Source organism: Gordionus sp. m RMFG-2023, chromosome 5, assembly GCF_954871325.1.
Source record: "Gordionus sp. m RMFG-2023 chromosome 5, tfGorSpeb1-WG-v2, whole genome shotgun sequence".
Classification (NCBI taxonomy): domain Eukaryota; kingdom Metazoa; phylum Nematomorpha; class Gordioida; order Chordodea; family Parachordodidae; genus Gordionus; species Gordionus sp. m RMFG-2023.
In genome coordinates, this window is record NC_088779.1 from 12604426 (window position 1) to 12627421 (window position 22996).

General features: G+C 26.2%; 1 protein-coding gene across 1 annotated transcript; it reads left to right on the forward strand.

Annotated features, from left to right (window-relative positions):
• Positions 1 to 16402: 16402 nt before the first annotated feature.
• On the forward strand, positions 16403 to 20795 carry LOC135929590 (general transcription factor IIH subunit 3-like). Its single transcript, XM_065466245.1, has 3 exons — positions 16403 to 16878; positions 16927 to 17097; positions 20221 to 20795. Exons 1-3 carry the CDS (start codon positions 16428 to 16430, stop codon positions 20544 to 20546), a joined length of 948 nt encoding a protein of 315 aa, XP_065322317.1. The 5' UTR covers positions 16403 to 16427; the 3' UTR covers positions 20547 to 20795.
• Positions 20796 to 22996: the final 2201 nt, after the last annotated feature.

Consider the following 22996-nt stretch of genomic DNA (forward strand, 5'->3'; position numbering starts at 1 on the left):
CTAAATGACAAATGAATAAGTTTTATTAATAAACATTAATAATTATTCGTCGAGTATTCGAACTATTCCTTTCATTTCAACAAAATAATTTCTTATTCAGATTCGTGTTAAAATGAATAATTTATTATTCATTGCTATTCAATTTGAGTAAAATTATTCGAAACGAATTGGGATACCACGTTAAATATTGGATTATGTCGGGGCTAATATTTGCCGTTTTAAAAAAATCGGATCAGGCAGATAAAAACCGATCTGTTTAATATGTTTACGATTATATTTATGATATAATATATTTTATTTTATATATAATTTACTAATAATAAAGGAGTAAAGGGAAACAAAATTTAGTTTATTTATAAATTATTTTGTAAGAATGAATAATTAAAATTAAAATATAATTTTCTTTTCATGCTATCTGCAATAAGAAAGATTTGAAAATATTTAAAGTCACATTCGGTCTAGATGTAGGCGCGAGCCTTGAAAATCCCCGTTATTCGGGTTACGCAGTGAGTGTGAATAAATTTTGAATTAAAAACTAAAATTTCATAAAAAATCATGTGTGATTGTGCATGAATGGGAATTTTGCGCGATCACGAAAAATTTTTAAAAATATAATTGAAAATGAAACATTTTCTTTACACATTTTTTCCCACAATAAACATTTTGGAATTTTCAGAAATATAATCTGTGAAAAATTAGCAGATCGGCACAGCCATAACTTTTATGTGCTAAATTTTATTTTATCTATTTAATTTCACTTTGATTTATGTGCCCTCATTCTTAAGAGATATATGTTATATCAGGTTTAGAATTGTTAGGATCTACTAGGTCCAATCCAAATTTTATGAAATTGCTTGCATTGTTTTTCCTTTAAAAAAATTAGCATCATGATCAAAATCCTCGTACCATTGATATTAATCGAATTTTGATCTTTTTATAAAAATATTTTTTTAATTAATATAAGATAAATTAAAAAATGAGAATTGAATATAAATCTTATTAATTAATAATAATAAATTATATCCCTATAAATTTTTAAAATAACTTCATTGCAATCTAAATCCAATCAATAAAAAAATGTTTAGATAAAATAAATAATTTATTTAAATGAATCAGTATTTTATCTGTCTGTTATATAAAAGGATCAAGCGATTAAAATAAAAACCAACAAAACTTTCCTCTTAAAATAGTAAGATTTCCAATATTCCTTTCGACTTCTCCTTTTATATACGTCCTCATCTCAACCCAACCCTCCATACCCAATTATATATCAAAAACAACTATCCCCTTTCCAAGTTTTTATAGAGCGATATCCCATTCCATATATTATATATATAAATAATAAATGGGTGATAGATAGAACTCAAATAAATTTGAGCCTTCCCCACCCCCCCCCTCCATTCAAGGGTCATGACTTATATTATCTGAGAAGTTTTGAAATTGCAAAAATACGCCCTTACCTCTTTCGAGTATTTCTTTCTAAAAAATCAGTTTTAATTAAATTAGGATATTTAATTTGATATTCACCTATATCAATAATTGATTAAAAAACGATTGTTTCAATTATTAGATTGGTTTATAATCCAATGGAAATATTTTAATTAGCTACTTAATGTTTTTTTTGAATTACGCGGAAAACGAATATCTACAAAAATAAAACAAATTATAATTCCAAAATAAGTGAATACTTTTGAATCTGTTTCTTGTTATTAAAATATCTCTAAACAATAAAAATATCTTGAAATACTAACTATATTAAGAATGTAATCGAAGTCGGCTGTTAGTAATTTCATTGGCTGTGGTAGACGCCATTGAAAGACATTTCGTCAAAATAACCTTCAATATGGGATTTCTCTCTCTATGCTTATCTCTTTTATTGCATTTTATTGAATATTGAACGGTCAACTTAGCTTATAATTAATATCATTGATTCAAATATTAATATATAACAACCATCTATGTATTTTTTAAACATCTTGATTGCGTTAATTTGTAGATATTTGTTTGCCAAATAAATAATTTAAGAAAACAGGTAATCAGTTAATAAACAATATAAATTAATTAAAAGTCATTGTTCTTTTAAATTATTAAATATAAAAAATAATATTTTTGTATTTTTCGCCCTAATCATCAATCTTTGACTTAATAGAAAGTAGAAAAGTCCAAAGTTATATTTTTAAATTTTTTATATAAAGTTTTATGTCGCCGCCGCTTTTGCTTTATAAAAATTAAAAAGTATAGTAGATTCGCCATAAACAAGTAGTGGTGCTAAATATCTTCATTTTTAACAGGTTTCGTCTGAGCTAATTCTAAAAAGGCTATTCAGAATTTTTGGGCAAAAATTATCATTTTAACCTAGATCAATTAAACTTAGAAAATATCTCAATTTTGAAAAAAAATATACTCTTGCTTAAAGGTATAGCGATTTTTTTCTACTCATAGAATTTAACCGATTTAATAACACTGCAGGCAAGAGTCAAATTTTAGCAAAATCTTTTAAATTTTTAAATAGATAGGTTGTTAAAATGAATCAATTTATTTTGAAAGAGATAACAAATTGGGATATTTTTTTTTAGTTTCTTCCTTTCGCCAATAAACCATTTTTTTTATATATTCATATTCAGTGACCCCTACAACGGGGGGGGGGAATGGGGGGCCGAAGCAACTGCTTCTAAAAATTTGAGTGGGTTTTAAAAAAAAATTTTTTATAAATTTAATTCTATTATTGTTTTACTACATACATCCATAACCAAGTGATTTCTGGTTGATATCGGATTCGACCTTGTGATTCCGTTAATACATATTAAATTAAATCATAAATGGGAGGGAAGGGGAGGGGGGTCTTATTATAACATTTTAATAAATTTTGGTTGATATTTATCAAATTAGGTAGCTATCCAAGATTTCTTGTCATAAAATTATTTTAGAATATGCCCAAAAATATTAACCAAAAAAAATTACAAGTGCCTAATTAATAATTACACGTGGTATAATATAAGAGATATAAATGGACAGACCACATTAGAAAAAGACATGGTGGGCTTAATTTTAACTATATAAAGAATAACCATAGTAGCTTTTAAGAATATTTCTCAAAATTGGTCGAGTAATTTTTTCAGAGTTGTTAACATTCCTTTTTAAAAGTAGCTAGCTCCCGTTCCTACCTTCCCAACCTCATAGGATTTTCCATCCTATGTTTATCATTCTTTTCATACCCCCAACGTTTGTATTTTTAAACTATTTTTAATATTATAAATTTACTAAAACAGAGGTGTCTTCTCTTAGAAGAAGTAAGAGTACCCCGATATTAGTAATTATATCAATATTGTTAGGTTAAGAAAAATATAGATAAAATAATTATTACATCCCCAATTCCTTAATTCATATTTAACATTGGGTGCTCTCCTTCCTTTTATTCCCTTAAATTATTATTTTTCTCTTAATTTATATATATCCTATTATTTTTAACACAATTATTCTAATTTAAATTTCCAAATTTATTTTTACTCGAATCTCTGTAGGCCTTCATCCCTTTATGGTCCCAATCCCCCATTTTATTTCTAATTGAACTCATCTCCCTATTAATTCGTCCACTCTATTCCTTAGTTTATCAGCTAAAATCTTCTAATCAAAATTTAAAGGAAGATAGAAGTTGTCTTATCTCAAACTCCTAAAGTTTGTATTTTTTAAACTACCTTTAATATTATAAATTATAATTATAATAAACTTTCCTTTGATTAATAAACTTTATTCGGTAAAAAAAATTAAAACATGAACATGAACATTTATATACACTATTGAATTAAAAAATATATATTAAAAACAAAAAAATCAATATAAAAACATATAATTAAAAGAAGGGAAATTAAGAAGAAAAAAAATTAAAAAATACTATCAATTATAAGTATTTTTATAATCTTTAATAACTATATAGGAACTTCTTTATACATCATTTTTCGTTTAGAGGTATGTATATTTACCTTAATTTAGAGTAAAAAATTTAAGAATGATACTCGAATCTCTATAGGGGAAAAAGGGCAAACGTATACTCTACTTTTTTGTCGAGATCTGTTACCCCCCCCCTTTTTATTTTCTTATTCTGTTGCTGCCCAATAGATATGTCTTCTAGGAAGAACATACCCTAAAAATGGCAGTAAAATAATGCCTGAGGATCAAACTATGTAATTTTTAACGAAGGACCCGTAAAATAACCCATGAAAGATATGTAAATAAATATAAAGGATGCACCTATGGAGTGAATATAAAATTATAACCCGAATAATAATCTCATATATGCAAAGTATATTAACATACCCCATTCTGTTGTGTGGTATCGTTATTTGTACCAGTTAATATTATTATAAAGTCATTCTATAGTAATACCCATCGGATCCCAAGTAGTTGAACCACCATTTATCATTATAGGACAAATACTTAGTAAGTATATAATTAGCTTTAGTGCAATGATATTGCTTTAGTGTTAACTATTTTAAAATGGGTAGATGGGATAAAAACCCCCGTAAATGGGGTAATTACGAGAAGGGTTACTATCATTTTATAGTGTCTTTCCGCTACTAAATTTTTAAAAGGAGCTAGCTCCCGTTTTAGGTAATAAAGTGCCACTCCATAGCCGATCCTTTGACCATTTTGTTTGGAAAGTACACGAAACAAAATCATATTTTTTTTATCAAAAAAGTTTTATTTATAATAAATGATATAACAAAATATTTATAATCTTTTATTAACTTTTAAAAGTAATAAATTTTCTATCCCCTAAAACCTGTTTAGCAATATTAAACAGGAGCACTAGAGGGAAGCCGGGTATTGTATTTTATAACAATATTTTTTAATTCGAAATTTATCATAAATAATAATTTTGATATCATTATTTAAAAAATATTTGTTCAATATATTATCTTCCTGATGATCAATTTCATGGAATCCAAAAAAATCTTCCAGATCATTGCAGGGTTCCCGTAAACTAGTAGCTATTTTTGCATCATGAATTTGTTTTCTTAAAAATTTAATTAATTTGTATATATAGTTCCATATTTTGTGCATTTTTTATCCATTCCCAATTTAATTTGAATGCAATATAGAAAATAGTTGCTATGATATTTTCATCATTATAAACACTTGAAAATCTGCAATAAAGTTACTTAAATAGATAATTTATTTTTTATTTCGATTTCTTTTTCTATGATATCTGGATCCATATCGAAAAATATTTTTTATCATGTGTCTATAAAATGAATATTAATATGACTTAAAAGATTTTCCAAGAAATTTTCAATATATAAAGAAAGAAAAACTTGATTTTTAATATGTTAACTTATTAGATGAAAAACAAATATGAAACTCGGCTCAACATTTAATATTGCATAAATTTAAATAAAATAAAATTCCATTTTTAATAAATTTTAATAAAAAAATAAATAGATAATATTTAAAAAATAATTTAATTTATACATTAAATTTAAAAAAGTACTCCAGTCCTAAAAGGAGCTAGATCCCGCTTCTTCTCCTGATTTTTAATTTTAGGTGTTTTGAAAAAGTAACAACTTTGAATTTTTTTATTAAATATTTATTTATACTTATCTTTCTGAGACTTAAGATTCAGACTAAAAAAACTATTCGTTTTATCGTTTACTTTTAAATTTTTCTGCTTTCTTTCATTTAAAAATTTTATATAAATATTTATTAACCATTCCTACTATCGCGTACTGCCGAAAGGGTCATGAGTATCATTAATTAAACAAGACTTCGTATACCATGTTAACTAATTAAATAGAGGAAATTATAAATTATTTCGCTTTCTCTTCCCCTAATTTCTCTAAATTATTAATTAAATAATATTTTTAAAGTATATATTTTTTTACATTTTATTTATATTATATATTATAGATTGATGCAATAAAAACTATTTTTAAAATTTATGGGTTTCAAAAAATAATTAAACATTTTCTCGAAGAAGGGGGGGGGGCATTCTGCTTCCATCGCTCATAAATTGTAAGGACCATTGAATATTATTTAGGAATGTCGGCATGACCTCAAATAACCTCTTCCAAAATTTGCCCCTATATCCTATATATTCATGGCCTTAGATTGTAATATTTACCCCCTCATTATGCTCTAACAATAATTACAAAATCTTATAACCCGCAATTTATAGCTAAAAAACATTCTAATAACTCTTTCAGGCCTCGTGATTAATTAGTCTAGGAATAACAAATAGTCATTAGTTGCTGTTGCAATACACTAAACATTAATTTATTTAATAATACAACTAATATGTTTTTTAGTTATATTTAGAAACAAATTATACAAGTTGTCATATAACATATATTAATATATTCCCATTCAATATACAGATTTAAATGAATTACAAATTGAATGATTTAACTCGTTTACATGACTTTTACTTCATTATCTTAATATATCCAAATCAAATATTATTTTAATTATATATAGTGTATATACACTTCGATTTACTTCAGATATGTAATATAATATTTAAAAATTTTGATATAATTAAAAAAATAGTTTTAGAAACCCTGCCCATCCATTAGTTACAGATAATAATAATCACATAGTTCTTCCTAACCGTATTCTAAATATTGGCCATAAGTGTATAGTGTATAACTTTTACTAGAGACGTCGCTAGCCTTAACAATTTCAAGATGCTCAACTAAAACTAATTAAAAATTTTGCGTCTAAAGAATTGCAAGTGATAAAAGTTAATTAATTGACACATATGCCTAAATTAAAGGTTTTTAAAAACCACATTGACAAAAGGTCATGAAATGAATATAACTGTTACCATTTTGGACAATTTTTTATAGAATGGACTAATAAGGAAAAATTTATAGACCCAACCAAATATACAATTCTTGAAGAATATAAGCCACCAATTCAAATCATAAAACTATAAGGTGGTTAGAGCTTCCTCTTAGATGACGTGATGGAAACTAGATAAGTAATCGAGAAAATTTTTATGAGATATTATATTTTTAAAAAATTATCTTCCATTTTTAATGATATATAAACGACTACACAGTTGACCATTATTGCTTATCTAAAATATGCAATCATATGCTCACAGCTGCTTTAGTAATAATCTTAAATTACATAGCCACATAATTAATAGATGTTGGTTAATTTGCAGTCACAGCCATGGCATTCCCGATGTTAACTCATATCAGAATTTATTATGTTAGGTATATTGATAAAACAAAAACATTAAATATTTTTAGAAAAAATATGCAAATATATTGAAGCCTTGAGTTATTTACACGGCAAGGATGCCATATTAGAAATGAAACATTTTGTAACGATAAAATAAGAACCAGATTGATATGATGAAAGCAATTAAGATTTTATATATTATTGGCGCATCACCTCAAGGGTTGCCATGTCTCCCCCCATCAGCGGGAGACTCCCACAATTTTTTAGTTTACACGCAGACATCTCTCTCCCGCAAAACTACCGCAATTGGTAATCTACCGCAATTTTTTAATTTCTCCCGCAATTTTTTCTTTTAGTATTTTAACGTTTTTAATATATAAATAATAATTTTGAGAGACATTAATTGATTATTTTTATATTTTTAAAATAAATTTTAAATATTTATTTGAAAAACATGTCTAGTTTGTAAATTTATTTCTATCATGTTTTATTTTTATCCAATAATAAATCAACATCATTTCATTCATATAAGTCAGTAAAGGGGAGTATATCAACATCGATTGCAATACAAAAATATTCTCAAAAATAATAAATAATACAGATGCAACTACATTTGCGGAAATCGTATACATCTATCATGTAGTTCAACATTCACAGAGCTATATCATCACAATCTGGGTCGAATCTTTTTCTCATGATATTTAACGATCACAATATAAGTGCAAACCTTACTTGTGGTAGAACAAAAATGAGCAAGCTGTCACAAGTGTTTAGTACCTGAATTCTAGAGGTCAATTCTAGACGATTTGAAAGATGGCCATCCATGGCAATTTTAACAGATGCATCTAATAAGGGAAATATTAAAACATTTCCCTCGATCTTTCGCTATTTCAACAAGAATAAGAACATTTCAATAAAACTGTTAAAAAATTTTCCTTGGATAGTAAAAAATATAACAATGTAGCTAGCCATATAATGGTAAATATAGCTGATTCAGGGTTATCAATGATTTGCAAGTCAGCTTTCTGCGCTGATAATGCCTCTGTAAATTTTGGCAAAAACCAAAGTTACCGAATTGAGGCAGCACAATATGAATTAATACCAATTGACTGTATATGCAAGAAGGCAATGAATGTACTATCTGTGAATTTCAAAATAATTGTGATGAAATGTTTTAACGAATTTAGTTCATCAAGTAAAAGAGTTAATGAATTAAAAGAGTTGGTGAAGTGATCTGACTTGGAATGGTGGGAGTTGTTGCGATATATACCTATCAGGGGGTTGTCATTAATACCTGCCATCGATAGAATTTTAAAATTTTACAAACCCTTAAAAAAATACTTCTTAAATAGATTTTAAAAGCTGTCCTAAACTTTTGAAAAATTTTTTCGAGTATGAAATGGCAGAAGCATATTTGGGATTAGTTTCACATGTAGGAAATCTACTTCATGCTGTTAATATTCAGTTGCAATCAGAATATTCTTTATTAAAGAAGATTCACAAAATCATGCTACAGCTATGTTCATCTCTACAGTTAAAAATTGATAATAAATTTTATGGCGCAATTGCTAAAAATATTATATTAAAATGTTTAAATAATACTCTAATTAATACATTTTTAAATGAAGCAGATACTTTTATTAAGACAATTTTAGAATATTTACAATCAAAATTTGATTTTAATAACTCTATTTACAAATGTATAAATATTATGACCTTGGAACAGAAACCATCAATTGATGGTTTTTATAATTTAATAAATATATTAAAAATACCGAAAGACATTGATGTCTTGTTTGAGGAAATAGTAAATCTCTCTATTTTTTATGATTTGCCAAAATACTTAAAGTTAGATGGTCTAAAAGCAGAGGAGAAATGAGTAGAATTTTTTCGTAATAACGATAAATCCCCATGATTGGAAAAAATATGCGAGTATGTCTTCTCCTTACCTCATTCCAATGCCTCATCCAAGCGCATTTTTAGTCTGATGTGGACTGCCTGGAAAAAGGAGAGAAATCGGATTGCTTTAACAACATTTGAGGCCGAGCTAATGGTGTTAAGGTTGGCAGGGAGTAAGGAAAATAAGACAAATTTTTTATTTAATAAATATATTTTAAAATGTTAATATATCTAAAATGAACTATAATTTTATCCTTTTTATATATAAGTAAAACTATTAAATAATTAAATGAAACTATTAAGTTAAGTTTAATGAAACTATTAAGTTAAGTTAATATAAATGGTGTTAAATGAAACTATTAAGTTAAGTTAAATGGTGTTAAATGAATGTAAGATACAAAAATTTGCGCTATATAATAACCATTATAAATAATAATCCATGCTCAACAAATGGTTAAACAAATATATAATATGTCATGCCAGGAATTTTATAAATATCTCAATAACGACGGTAAACATTTAGTTCTATTATTTAAATCTCAAATAAAATATAATTAAGTTTTAGCAATGGCGCCATATAATTTATTGACAATTTTTAACTGTAAAGATGAACACATCTGCAGCATAATTTTGTATCTTTGTTAAGATTCTTCTGATTGCAACTACACATTAACAGCATGTAGTAGATTTCCTACATGTGAAATCATTTCTAAATATACCTCTGCCATTCATTATTTAAAAAAATTTTCAAAATGTTAGGTTTATAATCTTTATTCAAGAAATATTTTTTCAAAGGTTTATAAAATTTTAAAATTCTATCTATGGCAGGTATTAGGAACATATCGCAACCAACATTGTGCTGAATAAATTCTGTAAATACAGTCTGTTTTTACCAAATTCACTGAGGCATTATCAGGTCAGAAAGCTGACATGAAATTTATTGATAATCTCGAATCTGCTATACATTGGCGTACGCAGCGGGGGAGGGGGGGGCAGATCCCCCCAAAGCCAAAAAATGCAGATGCTGGATATATTTTTCAAAAATATTTTTGTTTAGAATGTTGTGCAGATTTAATTTAAACATTTCCATATTTTTTAATTCGTTTGTAAATAAAAATTTTAACTTGTAAAAATTGATAAGAATATATAAATATGTTATTTTAACAACTTTTTACAAGTAAAATAATTTTATTTTCAAATAAATTAATAAATATGGAAATGTTTTGAATTAAATTTACACAGTACATTACATATTAATTTATATTTGTTAATATTTATTCCTATCTAATATTAAATATATATTTAATTACATTTATTATCACATTCATCCGGCGTAATATTATCTTATTATTTTTAAATTTTTAGGGGTGTAATATTTATCTACCATTTTTAAATTTCTTGTCAAATAATAATTATTCTGAAATTGTCCAACAGGGAGAAAGAAATTGCAACCTTGTCCTACGAGATAGAGTCGCCGCCATCAAGCAGTAACAGCTTTTATGGAGTTAGAAGAGCCGATTATTTGCTATTACTGACATATCACAATGGCCTGAAAGAAATTTTTCCTTAGAAGCAAGAAAATTATTGGATTCAATGCTTATTCCAAATTTTTTTTCTCATTAGAATGTACAACTATTTTATGTATTACTTTTCAAAAACATGATGACTTGATTAAGAAGATGAGAATAGCGGAGAGCATTTTATTAGAATTCAAGGAAATTAGGGCTAATGTTTATGAAGAATTTCATGTTTTATATATTATTGTTAAGTCAAAAGCAGAGATATACGTGTTTAATATTTGTCTCACTCGACTTGCAGCAAGGCAAGCTCATAGTTAAAAAATTAATATAGGATCAGTTGAAGAGTATATCTTAGATACAAATACATTTATAAACCAAATAAATGAATGGTTTTTAATTCATTATGCAACACTTACCAATCTGCAAATATTATTTCCATAAAAGCCTTCCCAACCTTTTTCAGATGGTGATAGAAAAAAAAATATTTGTTGGATTTTTATCATGAAGATGTTAAAGTATCTTATGATGCCTTATTAGCTGAATAACTATGTTTATAAGATTAACTATGGTTGATACAGTCCCAAAAAATGCTATGGATGCTCTGCATTATTTCAAACACATTTTAGATTATATTCCCAATGTATTAAAAGGGTTTATATATATTAGCAACTCTTCCCAATAGTAAACTAATGAGAGAACATTCTCTTTTCTAAGAAGAATAACAGAGCCCTGCAGAGGTACCATTTGCAGGGCACAACCCGGATTCTTTTAAAGATTTTTACAGCTAAGCTCAATTTTCCGGCCCGGTCTTTTTTAAAATAAAATTTTCAGGCCCGACCCGGATTTTTTAAATATAAATTATATTTATTTTTGATTTTTATAGCTAATAATAACGATTTCAAATATAGGCTGTTTTAAAATATACAGTCCGGCCAGGATATTTTTTTTAAAAAATTTTCAGGCCCGGCCTAGATGTTTTTTTTAAATTCAGGCTTAGCCCGGGTGTTTTTTATAAAATTTCGGGCCCGGCCATACGGTTCGGCCCGGGGGCCGGGTATGTAGGTCTCTGAAAAACATACCATGAAATACAACTTTTTAATGTAGATTGAAAGGTTTGGATCTTTTGAATATTCATAGGCATTTGACAACAAACAAGGATGAGATAATTGAAAAATTAGCTCAATCCCAACGTAGATTGGATTTTACATTGTAAATATATAACATACAAAATACAATTATTCCCTAAGCTTTTTTGTGTATTAATTTATATTTCTAACATTTAAATTTTTTATACTTTATATATAAATTTTAAAGCTCAAAAAATTCAAATTTCTATTTTGGGTCATTTAAGTGATTCTTTACATATAATTTTTTTATAATTCTCATTAATTTAAAATTGTGTATTAGAAATAGTTATTAGTCCTAATAAATTTATGCTTGATATTTTTAAAAAACAATAATATTTCTTAAAAAATTTTATTACCCCCCCCCCCCCCAGACCAAATTCCTGCGTACGCGTATGCTGCTATATATACCATTATATGGTTGGTCGTTGGATTTTTCACTATTTGAGAGGAATACTATTTATAGTTTTATTGAAACGACCTTAATTTTGTAAAAATAGCGGAGGATCAAGGGAAATATTTTAATATTTCGCTTATTAGATGCATCTGTTAGAATTGCATATGTATGACCATCTTTCAAATCGTAAAGAATTGACTTCCTGGATTTAGGTCCTAAAACATTGATGATAGCCTTGCTCATTTTTGTTCTACAAGTATAGTTTTCCTTTATATTAGAGTCGTTAAATATTATGGGAAAAAGATTCTACCAACATTGTGATGATAAGTATCTCTGTGAATGTTGTACTACAAGATAAGTGATTACAATTGACGCAACTGTAGTGGCATCTGTATTATTTCTTATTTTTGGAATACCTTATTATATATTTAAACGTGATACGTGATAATTAAGCCCCTATCCCTATAATGTTATACACACACGGTAGTTTTCTAATTGCGGATGTTTTGCGGAAGACATTCGCATAAAATATATTTTTTACATTGTAAAATTAAATTCGTTTGTTTTTTTATAAAATTTTATCTTGTTTATATTCTTTTATATTTAAAAAAAGATCTATGTTTTTTTTTATAAATTAATATATTTTAATAAATCAAGATGTTATTTTATCTTGAAAAATAGTTCCGACTATGTATTTATATAAAATAATTATAAAAAATCATAGGCGGATAATTAAGTCAATTCAAAATCCCGGCCCGGCACGCAAAAAATTTTTTTAAGCAATTTTTATATTTCTACCGCAATTTTTATATTTCTCCCGCATGATACCAAATTTCTCCCGTAATTTGAAAATTTTGACCTGGCAACCCTGATCACCTCCAGTTCTTAAATAATAGTAGTTTGTAATAATATCAAAATATACTGGTATTAATAATTTAACTAAAAACTGTTTTACAAAGAAGAAGAAATTAGCTTTCCTAAAAACAGGTAAAAAGAGAAGAAAAGATATCTACTATTATATCCATTGTGGAATAAATAATAAAATGTTCACTTATTAATAATATTTTAAAAAAATAGATGACGTAAAAGGATTTAATGCAAATTATTACTTACATTTATTATCAAAAGCATTTATTAGTAAAATTTATTAATATATTAACTGTAATATATTATAAATACGCCTGTAAAGGTGGCATTTTACCTAATATTTTATAACCAATTATATAGGTTAAATAATAGTGATTATACCTTTTGGTCAAAATTTTATATTAACATTTTTTTATATTATTTTAACGTTACATTTTTTGAATATCAATTTGTATTAGTTAATTTGTTATTATTTAAAAAAAGATATATAAAGAGAAATTGTTTTTGTTGAAGAGAAAAAATAAAAAAAATGTAATTTATCTTTAAAAATAAAAATGTAATTTATCATATAATAAAATTTAAATTATGATTAAAAATAAAATATATTTATAATCAATATAAAATGTGATATAATTATCTATCAAATAATAAATGTGGATTTTAATTCAATTCCAACATGGAGGCCAATCTACGTCTGAACTTTGCATAAGTATTATCTCAAAATTTGATCTTGATTTTGCAATGTACATTTATTCTATTTTACACCTTTATCGATTATAATTCTCTTATGATGGATGCTTTGAACAATCACATATATGACTGAATTTGTCAAGCTGGATTTTCCCAAATTTAGTAGCGATGACAGCGCCTACATAGGGAAATTGCAGAATTTCTTCAACACCAGCAAGATTTAAACGGAGAAAAGGCTGCTTTATTTCTCCAAAGTCTTCCAGATGACGAATTCAATAACATTGGGGCAATTTGCACTGAGGCAAACTTCCAGGATCCAATCGTTCTGCTTGGCAAATTCAAGCTACAACATCCATCGAAGACTGAGAATGCCAAATTGTCATTATTTTATGCTGCCACTCAAGGCAAGGAGGAGACGTTCTCGGCTTGGGTCACATGCGTAGCACGACTCAATAAAGAATGCAAATTCAATAGCATTCAGTGCATTATTGAGAAAGTGAGGTTTGTTTGAATTCCAGCATCTGGTGGCCTGGAATCAACACTGACATAGATAATGACGTTAGAAATTGCGAGTCATGCAATACATGGGGAGATAATCCAAAAAAAATACAACATGCTTGGACTGCCGTTAATAAACCTTTTGAGAGAATGCATTTAGATTTCGCAGGGCCGTTTCTGCAAAAATACTGGTTGGTAATGGTCGATGCATACAGCAAGTTCCCCATCATTAAATCGATGAACTCCATAACGTCTGAACAGACTATCATCGAATTGATGAGAACTATAAGCTTGTTCGGGATACCTGAACAAATCGTTACAGATAATGGCACCAACTTTACCAGCAAGTTGTTTGAAAAATTTTGCAAAGACCATAGGATTAAGCACACTCGAACGTCAGCATATCACCAGCAATCCAATTGGTGGAGAGGATGATTAGAACCTTCAAAACACACATGAAAAGAAGTCTGGTAAATAAAAAGGTAGATGAGAAGATCGCACTAGAAAGGTTTTTGCTTTACTATCGGAACACACCTAATGCTGCAACAGGTGTTGCACCTAGCAAGAGATTATTCCTGCATACAACAAGAACTGCCTGAGATTTGCTAAAACCAATAAAAATGATTGATAACTTATTAGAGAAAATCATATCACCTGCAAGAGCTTTAGAGATTGGTGACAAAGTGTGGTACAAAACGTTTAGAGACAACAAATGGCACAAGGGCATGGTCACTGACAAAGAAGGTAATTTGTTATACAGAATAGACACGGGGTATGCTAAAATCAGGAGGCATCTGGATCAGATTAAAAAGAGATTCTCGAATGATGTTCCAGTAGCCACGATTAAGGACAAAGGCTCACTAACACCATCTATATTCGATAGGCAAAATGACGGATATCCTACAAGGTCTATCATAAGAGAAAGGGGCAATATGAAAGAATCAATGAATCCAGCTATAAAGACTGCTCGATCGGTTAGATTTAAACAAATACCCAAACATCTGGAAGATTACATAAAGAACGTCAATAGAGTTACCACCCAACTTATCCAAGGAAATCGTAAGCTGAATTTCTTTGGAGGGTGGAATGTTAAATAATAGTGATTATACCTTTCGGTAAAAATTTTATATTAACATTTTTTTTAATATTATTTTAACGTTACATTTTTTTGAATATCAATTTGTATTAGTTATTTCTTTATTGTTTAAAAAAAGATATATAAAGAGAAATTGTTTTTGTTGAAGAGAAAAAATAAAAAAATGTAATTTATCTTTAAAAATAAAAATGTAATTTATCATATAATAAAATTTAAATTATGATTAAAAAAAAAATATAATTTATAATCATAAAATGTGATATAATTATCTATCAAATAATAAATGTTAATTCAATTCCAACAATATATAATAGAGGATTATAAATTATATGTATACTTACTTCATATAAAGAAATCTCATATACTTATTTGGACCTTGAAAATAATTTTAGGAAGAGGCATGGTAATTAAATTTAAAAATGATTAATATAGTTGATTACTGATTTTGAACTCGGCTAATTCAGGGGCGTCGCTAGCTTTCATAATCTCAGGGTGCTCAACTAAAAAAATTTATAAGGGGGGGCTTCGCCCCCATGTCCCCCAATTTGCGGGCCTTCGGCCCGTTTTTATATATAATATATTATACATTTTTGAAATTTTTTAACTCTGAACAATTATTCTGAATTTCATATTTTGTCATTTATTATATTGCATACAAAATAAACTGGCATATAAATAATTAAAACATATAAAACATTTCTAAAAATAATATTTTTTAATACAAAATCTATTTATTACAGTATAAAATATTTTCGATAGCTGATATAAAAAAAAATTGCGTCTAAAGTATTACAAGTGATAAAAAAGATTATTTACATATGTCTCAATTGATAATGATTTTTCAAAAACCACATAATACAATAATATAATTCTTAGCAACTTACATTGACAAAAGGTTATCAAACTAATATAACTCTCTGTTACCATTTTAGACATGTTTGATAGACTTTCTGAGAGAACCAAGGATTGTTCTTTTGTATATATAAATCTGTTATGTAATAACGCATGGGATTAGGCACTTAATATTACGTAAGGTAAAAAAATTAATGATTTTAAACTTTCAAATCTGACAGATATATAATGTCAATCATCTCAATTTATTAAAAATTTACTTTATAAAATTTAGAGCACCAAATATTTAAGTTACCACCATGGGACTTAATGCTGAGGATAATTTCAATCTACTCTCGATTATCATTGATTTGAATGAATTGTATTGGGGAAACCTAGAAATTTTATCGAAAAATAATAAGGATAATTTTTTATTAAATGATTTTGTTCTTACCATAATATCATTTTCAAATGCATATTTAATCAATAACCCGTTAAATCATTTAAATATAATTGCTACTTCCACATCTAAAACGAAAATATTGTTTAATAGTCTTCATGGTATTAAATTTACCAATTCATCTATAGAACTTACTAATACTTACACAAACTTTCAATATCTTCATAAACTCAAAGATATAACCATTAGCAATGTTAAAGAAATGTTTACAAATGTGAAATTAAACTCAACACATGGTACACTAATTGCAGCTCCAGTATTACAAGCCTTATCAATCATGAATAAATTTGAGAAGCAAATATCTCACATCGGTACTATAAATATAACTAAATATATAGTCTCATAATATATTTATATAGGACAAAAGAGCATGAATCGTATTTTGATTATTAAAACAGAAGGAGATGCTCCTAATCAATATATAGATTTAATGAATGCCATATTTGCAGCACAAAAAATGAATGTTATGATAGATGGTTGCATATTAGGAAAGGATTCTGATATAATTCATCAGGCTACATTTATGACAGGTTGATTATTAAATTTTATAATTTTATTTATATTTAAAAATTGTAAACAACTCTTAACATGTATATAATTTATATTTAGTAATATAAAATCTAAAATTTTTTTCTGATTTCTATATAATACCTAAATATTTATGTAAATATTTCAATGCTATCAGATACTGCTAATTTTTTCAAGATGTCTTATTTATATTGAAATTATTTTTTTTAGTTTTCAATGGTAAAATAATAATATAATAAATATGTAATTTGAAAATCAGTATTTAAAATGATATGTTGAAAGAGTTTGTACAAATTAATACTTAAAATTTGAACAAACTCACAAAGCTCCTCCCCTTCCCTTTATAAATAATTAAAAAATAAATATTAAACATTGCTAAATAATATATTCAAAATATTATGTTTTGTTTGAATTTTTATAAATTCTTCATCATTTTAAAGTTAAAAAATATTTCTCATCTTCCACAAATAATTTCTCACTTTTAATAAATAAAATGTTATTCTTTATCATAGATTTCTGATTTAGACAGTTTTTGAATAAGAATTTGGACAGTATTTAAGTTAAATGTACAGTTTAACAATAATTTGATAAATATTTTAATTTTTTAAAATAAAAATTCTATTTTTAAAAATATCACAATTTTATATATAATATTTTTATCATAATTTAAAGAAATATATTTACATAATTCAGGCTCAAATATAACGAAAGAAATTGAAATATATTGAGATTTACCAGATTATTATGAAGGACCTGACTAAAATGGAAAGGGCATGTATCTGGATTAGAGATAAAATATTTAAAACTGTTCATGAAGTCATTGGGGGCAATTGTCTACATATAAATAAAATTGATATACAAGCAAGCAGGACTGCAAACCCTGAATTAGAACCCTTAAAACCATCAATATTTACTGAACCTGAACCCTTTTATAAAATTAGGGGTACAAGAATTTTTAATATTAAACTTTTATTTATCTTAGAAAATATTAATATATATACATATATAAGACTACAAATATAAATATAAAAAACATGTAAATTATTTAAAACATAAACATATTTTTTGTTGAATCTGCTAGCACATTTTGTAAAAAAAATTATAATATATATTTTAGGAATATTATTGTTTGATGGATTAAATTAAACATAAGCCAAATAACAAAATCACAAAATAAAATAGTTTTAAATATTAGTAGCAATGAACTGTCAAATTTAGTCATAAAAAATAGCTATTTTCATTTTAGCATCTAGATTTTCAAAGATATAAAAAAGAATAAATAGAATTATTTTTTAAATTATATTGTATTATTATAATTATGATGATAATTATGTCTATATTTTTAGGATTGTGAACCCTGATTAGAGCTCAGATATTTTACTGAAATGGAACCTCTACCCTTTTTTAGAGGGAGAGTTCACATTGTCCTACAAGCAAGAGGGTGAAAAAATATTTTAGGTATAAACTAGCTTAAAAAAAAGAGAGGGAGACACTGTATGAGAATTTATCTTCTTTTGATAATATTATAACATTATAAGTGTTACAATATCATGAAATATTGTAAACCTCTTTCAGGCCAAAGACATAAGGATCCTAAAAGGTTAAGAATGACTGTTGTTTAATTACATTTGAGTTTAAATTTACTACAAACCTTCTAAAAGAATGCATATTTTAAGATTTGCTCAATCATAGCAAGTAAAATAATAACATTATTTCAATACTGGTTTGATATTTAAATGTTAATTAACAAATTTTTAATATTTTATTGGTAAGTTTCATATGATATAATGAGATGTCTATTATAAATAATGCACATTGAATTGTATTTTATTTCAATCATATTAATTTGAATTCAATAGCGGAATCCAAACTAAATTAAGCATTTGTATATAAAGAAAAAAAATTATAATGAGAAACTCAATTTATTATTAGTTGAGATTGATTCATTTTATATATGATAACTTTTTAATAATAATAAAAAAACTGGCTGGAATTTTTTTTAATTCACTGAATTTCTTTTACGTTCAAACTTTTATAAACATTCCCAACGAATCATTTTTTTATTAAGATGGCAATACTGCCCAAAATTTTATAAGTACTGTCCAAAATATTAATATCTTTATAAATAAATATCGGAAATACATTGATACCAACTTTTTAGCCTATAATGATATCACCAATGCTAACATGTCTAATTTTAAACCTTATTTTAACTTATAAATAATGGGATTTCGTTAAAATTATGACTACTGATCATCAAAATTTTTACTTATGATCAGATCCAATATTTTGCGATTTTACTACAAAACTGATCAGATACCAATATATTGATTATTTTATCTATCTTTGAACAAATATTATACCACAATCAATATTTTTAAAAAAACCGATTAACTTTTACGAATCATTAAGTTATATTTAGTTTTTTATTCTCCAAAGTTAATTATCTCATTTAAAATATAAATGTTTATAACTGAAGTGTTGTTAAACGCCTAGATTTAACCGATTTTTAATAATGCTGAAATCGAAGCCAAAATATTATTCCCTAACCTATAAATTTTGCCAGTAAATGTCTAAACCTTTTTTATCATTTGTGGATCTCCAAGCTTTGATAATGCACTTTTCGCTAAAATCTTGAGTTAGCCGTTTATCAACACTAATTGAATGTGACTCTTTGGCTATGTTTAAATCCTTTTCTTATTGAAAATAAAATAATAATATCAAATTTTTAGCTGCCCCTATCTTTAAAACAAATCAATTTTTTTTTAAATTACAAATAAATGGAATTTTTGTTTTTTTTAGTTAAAAATGGGATATAATAAAATGGTTTTATTTAAAAAAACGAATAATTATTTTTAAAAATAAACAAGATGATTTAATCATGTCAACCCTGGTTTAGAAAATGAGGATAATTATTATTTTTGGATATCGTAAAATTTAAAGTATCAACCAACACTGACCACTACCGGGGGTGAAAGCAGCAATTGCTGGCATTTCCTGCACCTGAGAATCTATTGATGCTCATTTCAGCCTTTGGCGAGGTCCCATTTAAAAGCTGGCTCATAATTGAAGCTTACAAGAATTATTAAATTTCTGCTTAAAAACTATATTTTTATGTATTTCAGATGGAAAATATTTTAAACTCCATAATTCGGACGATAATGTTAAAAATGTATTCAATGCTACCCAAAATGGAGACAATGATATAATCTACAATTATTCACTCTTAGAATATTTATTTTGGTTATATCTGCCTAATAATAACGAATTTCGATCCAATTTCATATTACCACGCGAGGAAAATATAGATTTCAGAGCCATTTGCTTTTGCCATAAAGACAATCGAAAGCATCTCGACATAGGGTTCGTATGTTCATCGTGTCTCGCGGTATTTTGCAGTTTTACCCCTATATGCACAATGTGCAATGTGCATTTTAAAATTCCAAAGTAAGTTTTTATTTATCAAAATTTGAAATAATTACCTCTTGATCAAATTTGAAGTAGTTGCCTCATGATAATAATTTGATTTAAATTTGGATGCCTTAATGCTCAAAAATCGTCAAAACTAAATTAATCAACTGCGATAGTCGAGATAAAATTTATTAATAATCCTGATCAATTATATTTAAATTACTCTCACATATTTTTTAATTATTATGTTTATGTATTTGTATTACTTCGTTTATATAAAATCCTATAATTGTATGTGTAATTGGAGACTAAAACGATGGCATATAGTAATCACTATTTAATAAATTGATACAGAAAGATTAAATTTATAAATGTGAATTCAATTATATACAAGAGCTTTGGATTTCAGTTTGGCATAAATGAAATGGCGTGACTGGCCAAGATTTTGCTTTGTAAAAAAAAGAGGAGATTAAGAATTTGGTTTAATCTAATTAATTTTTTAATAGTGACCATTAACTAGTAAAGTCGGCAAAATTTGTGATTTATTTTAATAAATCGCTATTTTATATTTAAATCGCGATTTAAACTAAATACTAATATTTTAATTTGAAAAGTTACAGATTTAGATTGAAAAATATCATATATCATAATATTCCTTAGTATAATATTTCTTTTTATAATTTGATATTTTAAAAGCCGACTGTCAATAAAAATTCGATGGTATTTGCCAACTGTTAAAAAAAATTTAACTAGTCGATATCAGTGAGTCAGAAAGAAAGTCATTCATTTTCTAAAACGAATTCTATTATGAATATCCTCAAACCAAATTTGAAATTTTATTTTTTTGACTAATAAAATAATGATAGTTTTATTATTTTTAATTTTAGCTACTGTTATTTCCCGATTAAATGTCTTAATGCATTAGCCAAATTTAAAATATTCGTTAAAACTCTTAATAATTTAAAATAATATTGATTATTGTTTTTCTGCAATCGTTTAGTATGTCCCAAAAATAAATATTTTTAAAACTCTTCCTTTCCTCCCTTTTTCTGATAGATGCTATTTTAAAATTATATTATGATAAATATTGGTTAATAATACCTTTTCAGAGGATAAATCTATTGTTATTAACAAAATATTACACAAATCAAATAAGCATCTAATCATTTTTAAAATGCATGGTTATTTGACAAGATTTTAAAATCAACATTATGATACTTTCATCGACACATTTATCCTATTTTCTAACCCAAAATATGTTTCATATTTAACAAACAATGAAAGCGAAGTGGCGGAACTTGGCTAATTTTATATCTTCAACCCCCTTATTTATCAATCATGGTAGAATTCTAAGCTACATCTGACTTGTTTAATAATATTATGTTTTCAAATAAAATAAAAATGAATGATGGTTAACAGGTTCAGATATTTTACTGAACCAGAACTTTTTTAGAAAGGGAATTCACAACCCTGAATTTAACAAACTAATTATTTTTATTAATAAACCAAGTTATATTCTAGATACCTGCAATAACCCGCATTTTTTGAAAAACATAATCCGCTCGTCCGATAACAAATTTAGTTCAAGCTGGCTAAACCGACTAGGCTTAACTATTTTACAACACTAGAAGATTAAAAATATAAATAAAATAATGCTCTAATGAACATATAATTTTCGAGATAAAATAGTTTTTTCAAATTTCCAAAAAAATGTTTTATTTTTATAACCTTATAAGAATAGTCACATCCTATTTATTATCATGAAAGATAAAAGTGTTAGATAAAATATCAATTTGAATGCATAATTCTATCATCAAAAAAGGTATAATTTGTTTACTGTTAAAACTCAAAACTTTCGATATGAAGTCAAGAAGGTAATTTGATGGTTTATATATATAAAAAAAGAGAAAGGACCATAAAAGAAATAATCCTATAATTCGTGGAAGTCTACATTAACCCAAATATCATAGTAATGGATGTTTCTATATTTCCATTATCCGTATTAGGTAATCCGCTTTAATACTAAGATATATTGCAAATAAAATTTTTTTACACTAGTTAAAAAATGGGTTGATATATAAATGCTGTAAACATAAGTTGGCAAAAAATAACATTTCCAAGATTTTGTATAAATTTAATTGAAGAAATTATAATAATCGTGGGAACCTCCAGCATGAGCGGAAGGATTGATGAGTTGAATTAAAATTAAGAATTCGATATGTAATGAATATCGGTTCAGATAAATAAAAATATTAAGTTTGTAAAAAAAAATTATATTTTCTTTCAGTTTGAACATTAAAAAGTGGTACTAACTATTTGTACCTATAAAAACAGATTTTTTTATAAAGGTTCTTTAAATCATTATCGTGCATAAAATTATACCTAAATTATTAATTAATATAATAACCAGAGTATTAAATATATATTTTCCTCAAATTCAAACTGGTTCTCAAACTTTTTTAGATTCAAGTTTGGGTGATAAATTATTTA

Bases quoted from the DNA above. Each gene is read 5' to 3' on its own strand.
- LOC135929590 (XM_065466245.1), top strand. From the start codon at position 16,428: ATGGGACTTAATGCTGAGGATAATTTCAATCTACTCTCGATTATCATT. The intron at 16,879-16,926 runs GTACTATAAATA...ATATTTATATAG, and splicing joins GAAGCAAATATCTCACATCG to GACAAAAGAGCATGAATCGT. The intron at 17,098-20,220 runs GTTGATTATTAA...TATGTATTTCAG, and splicing joins TCAGGCTACATTTATGACAG to ATGGAAAATATTTTAAACTC.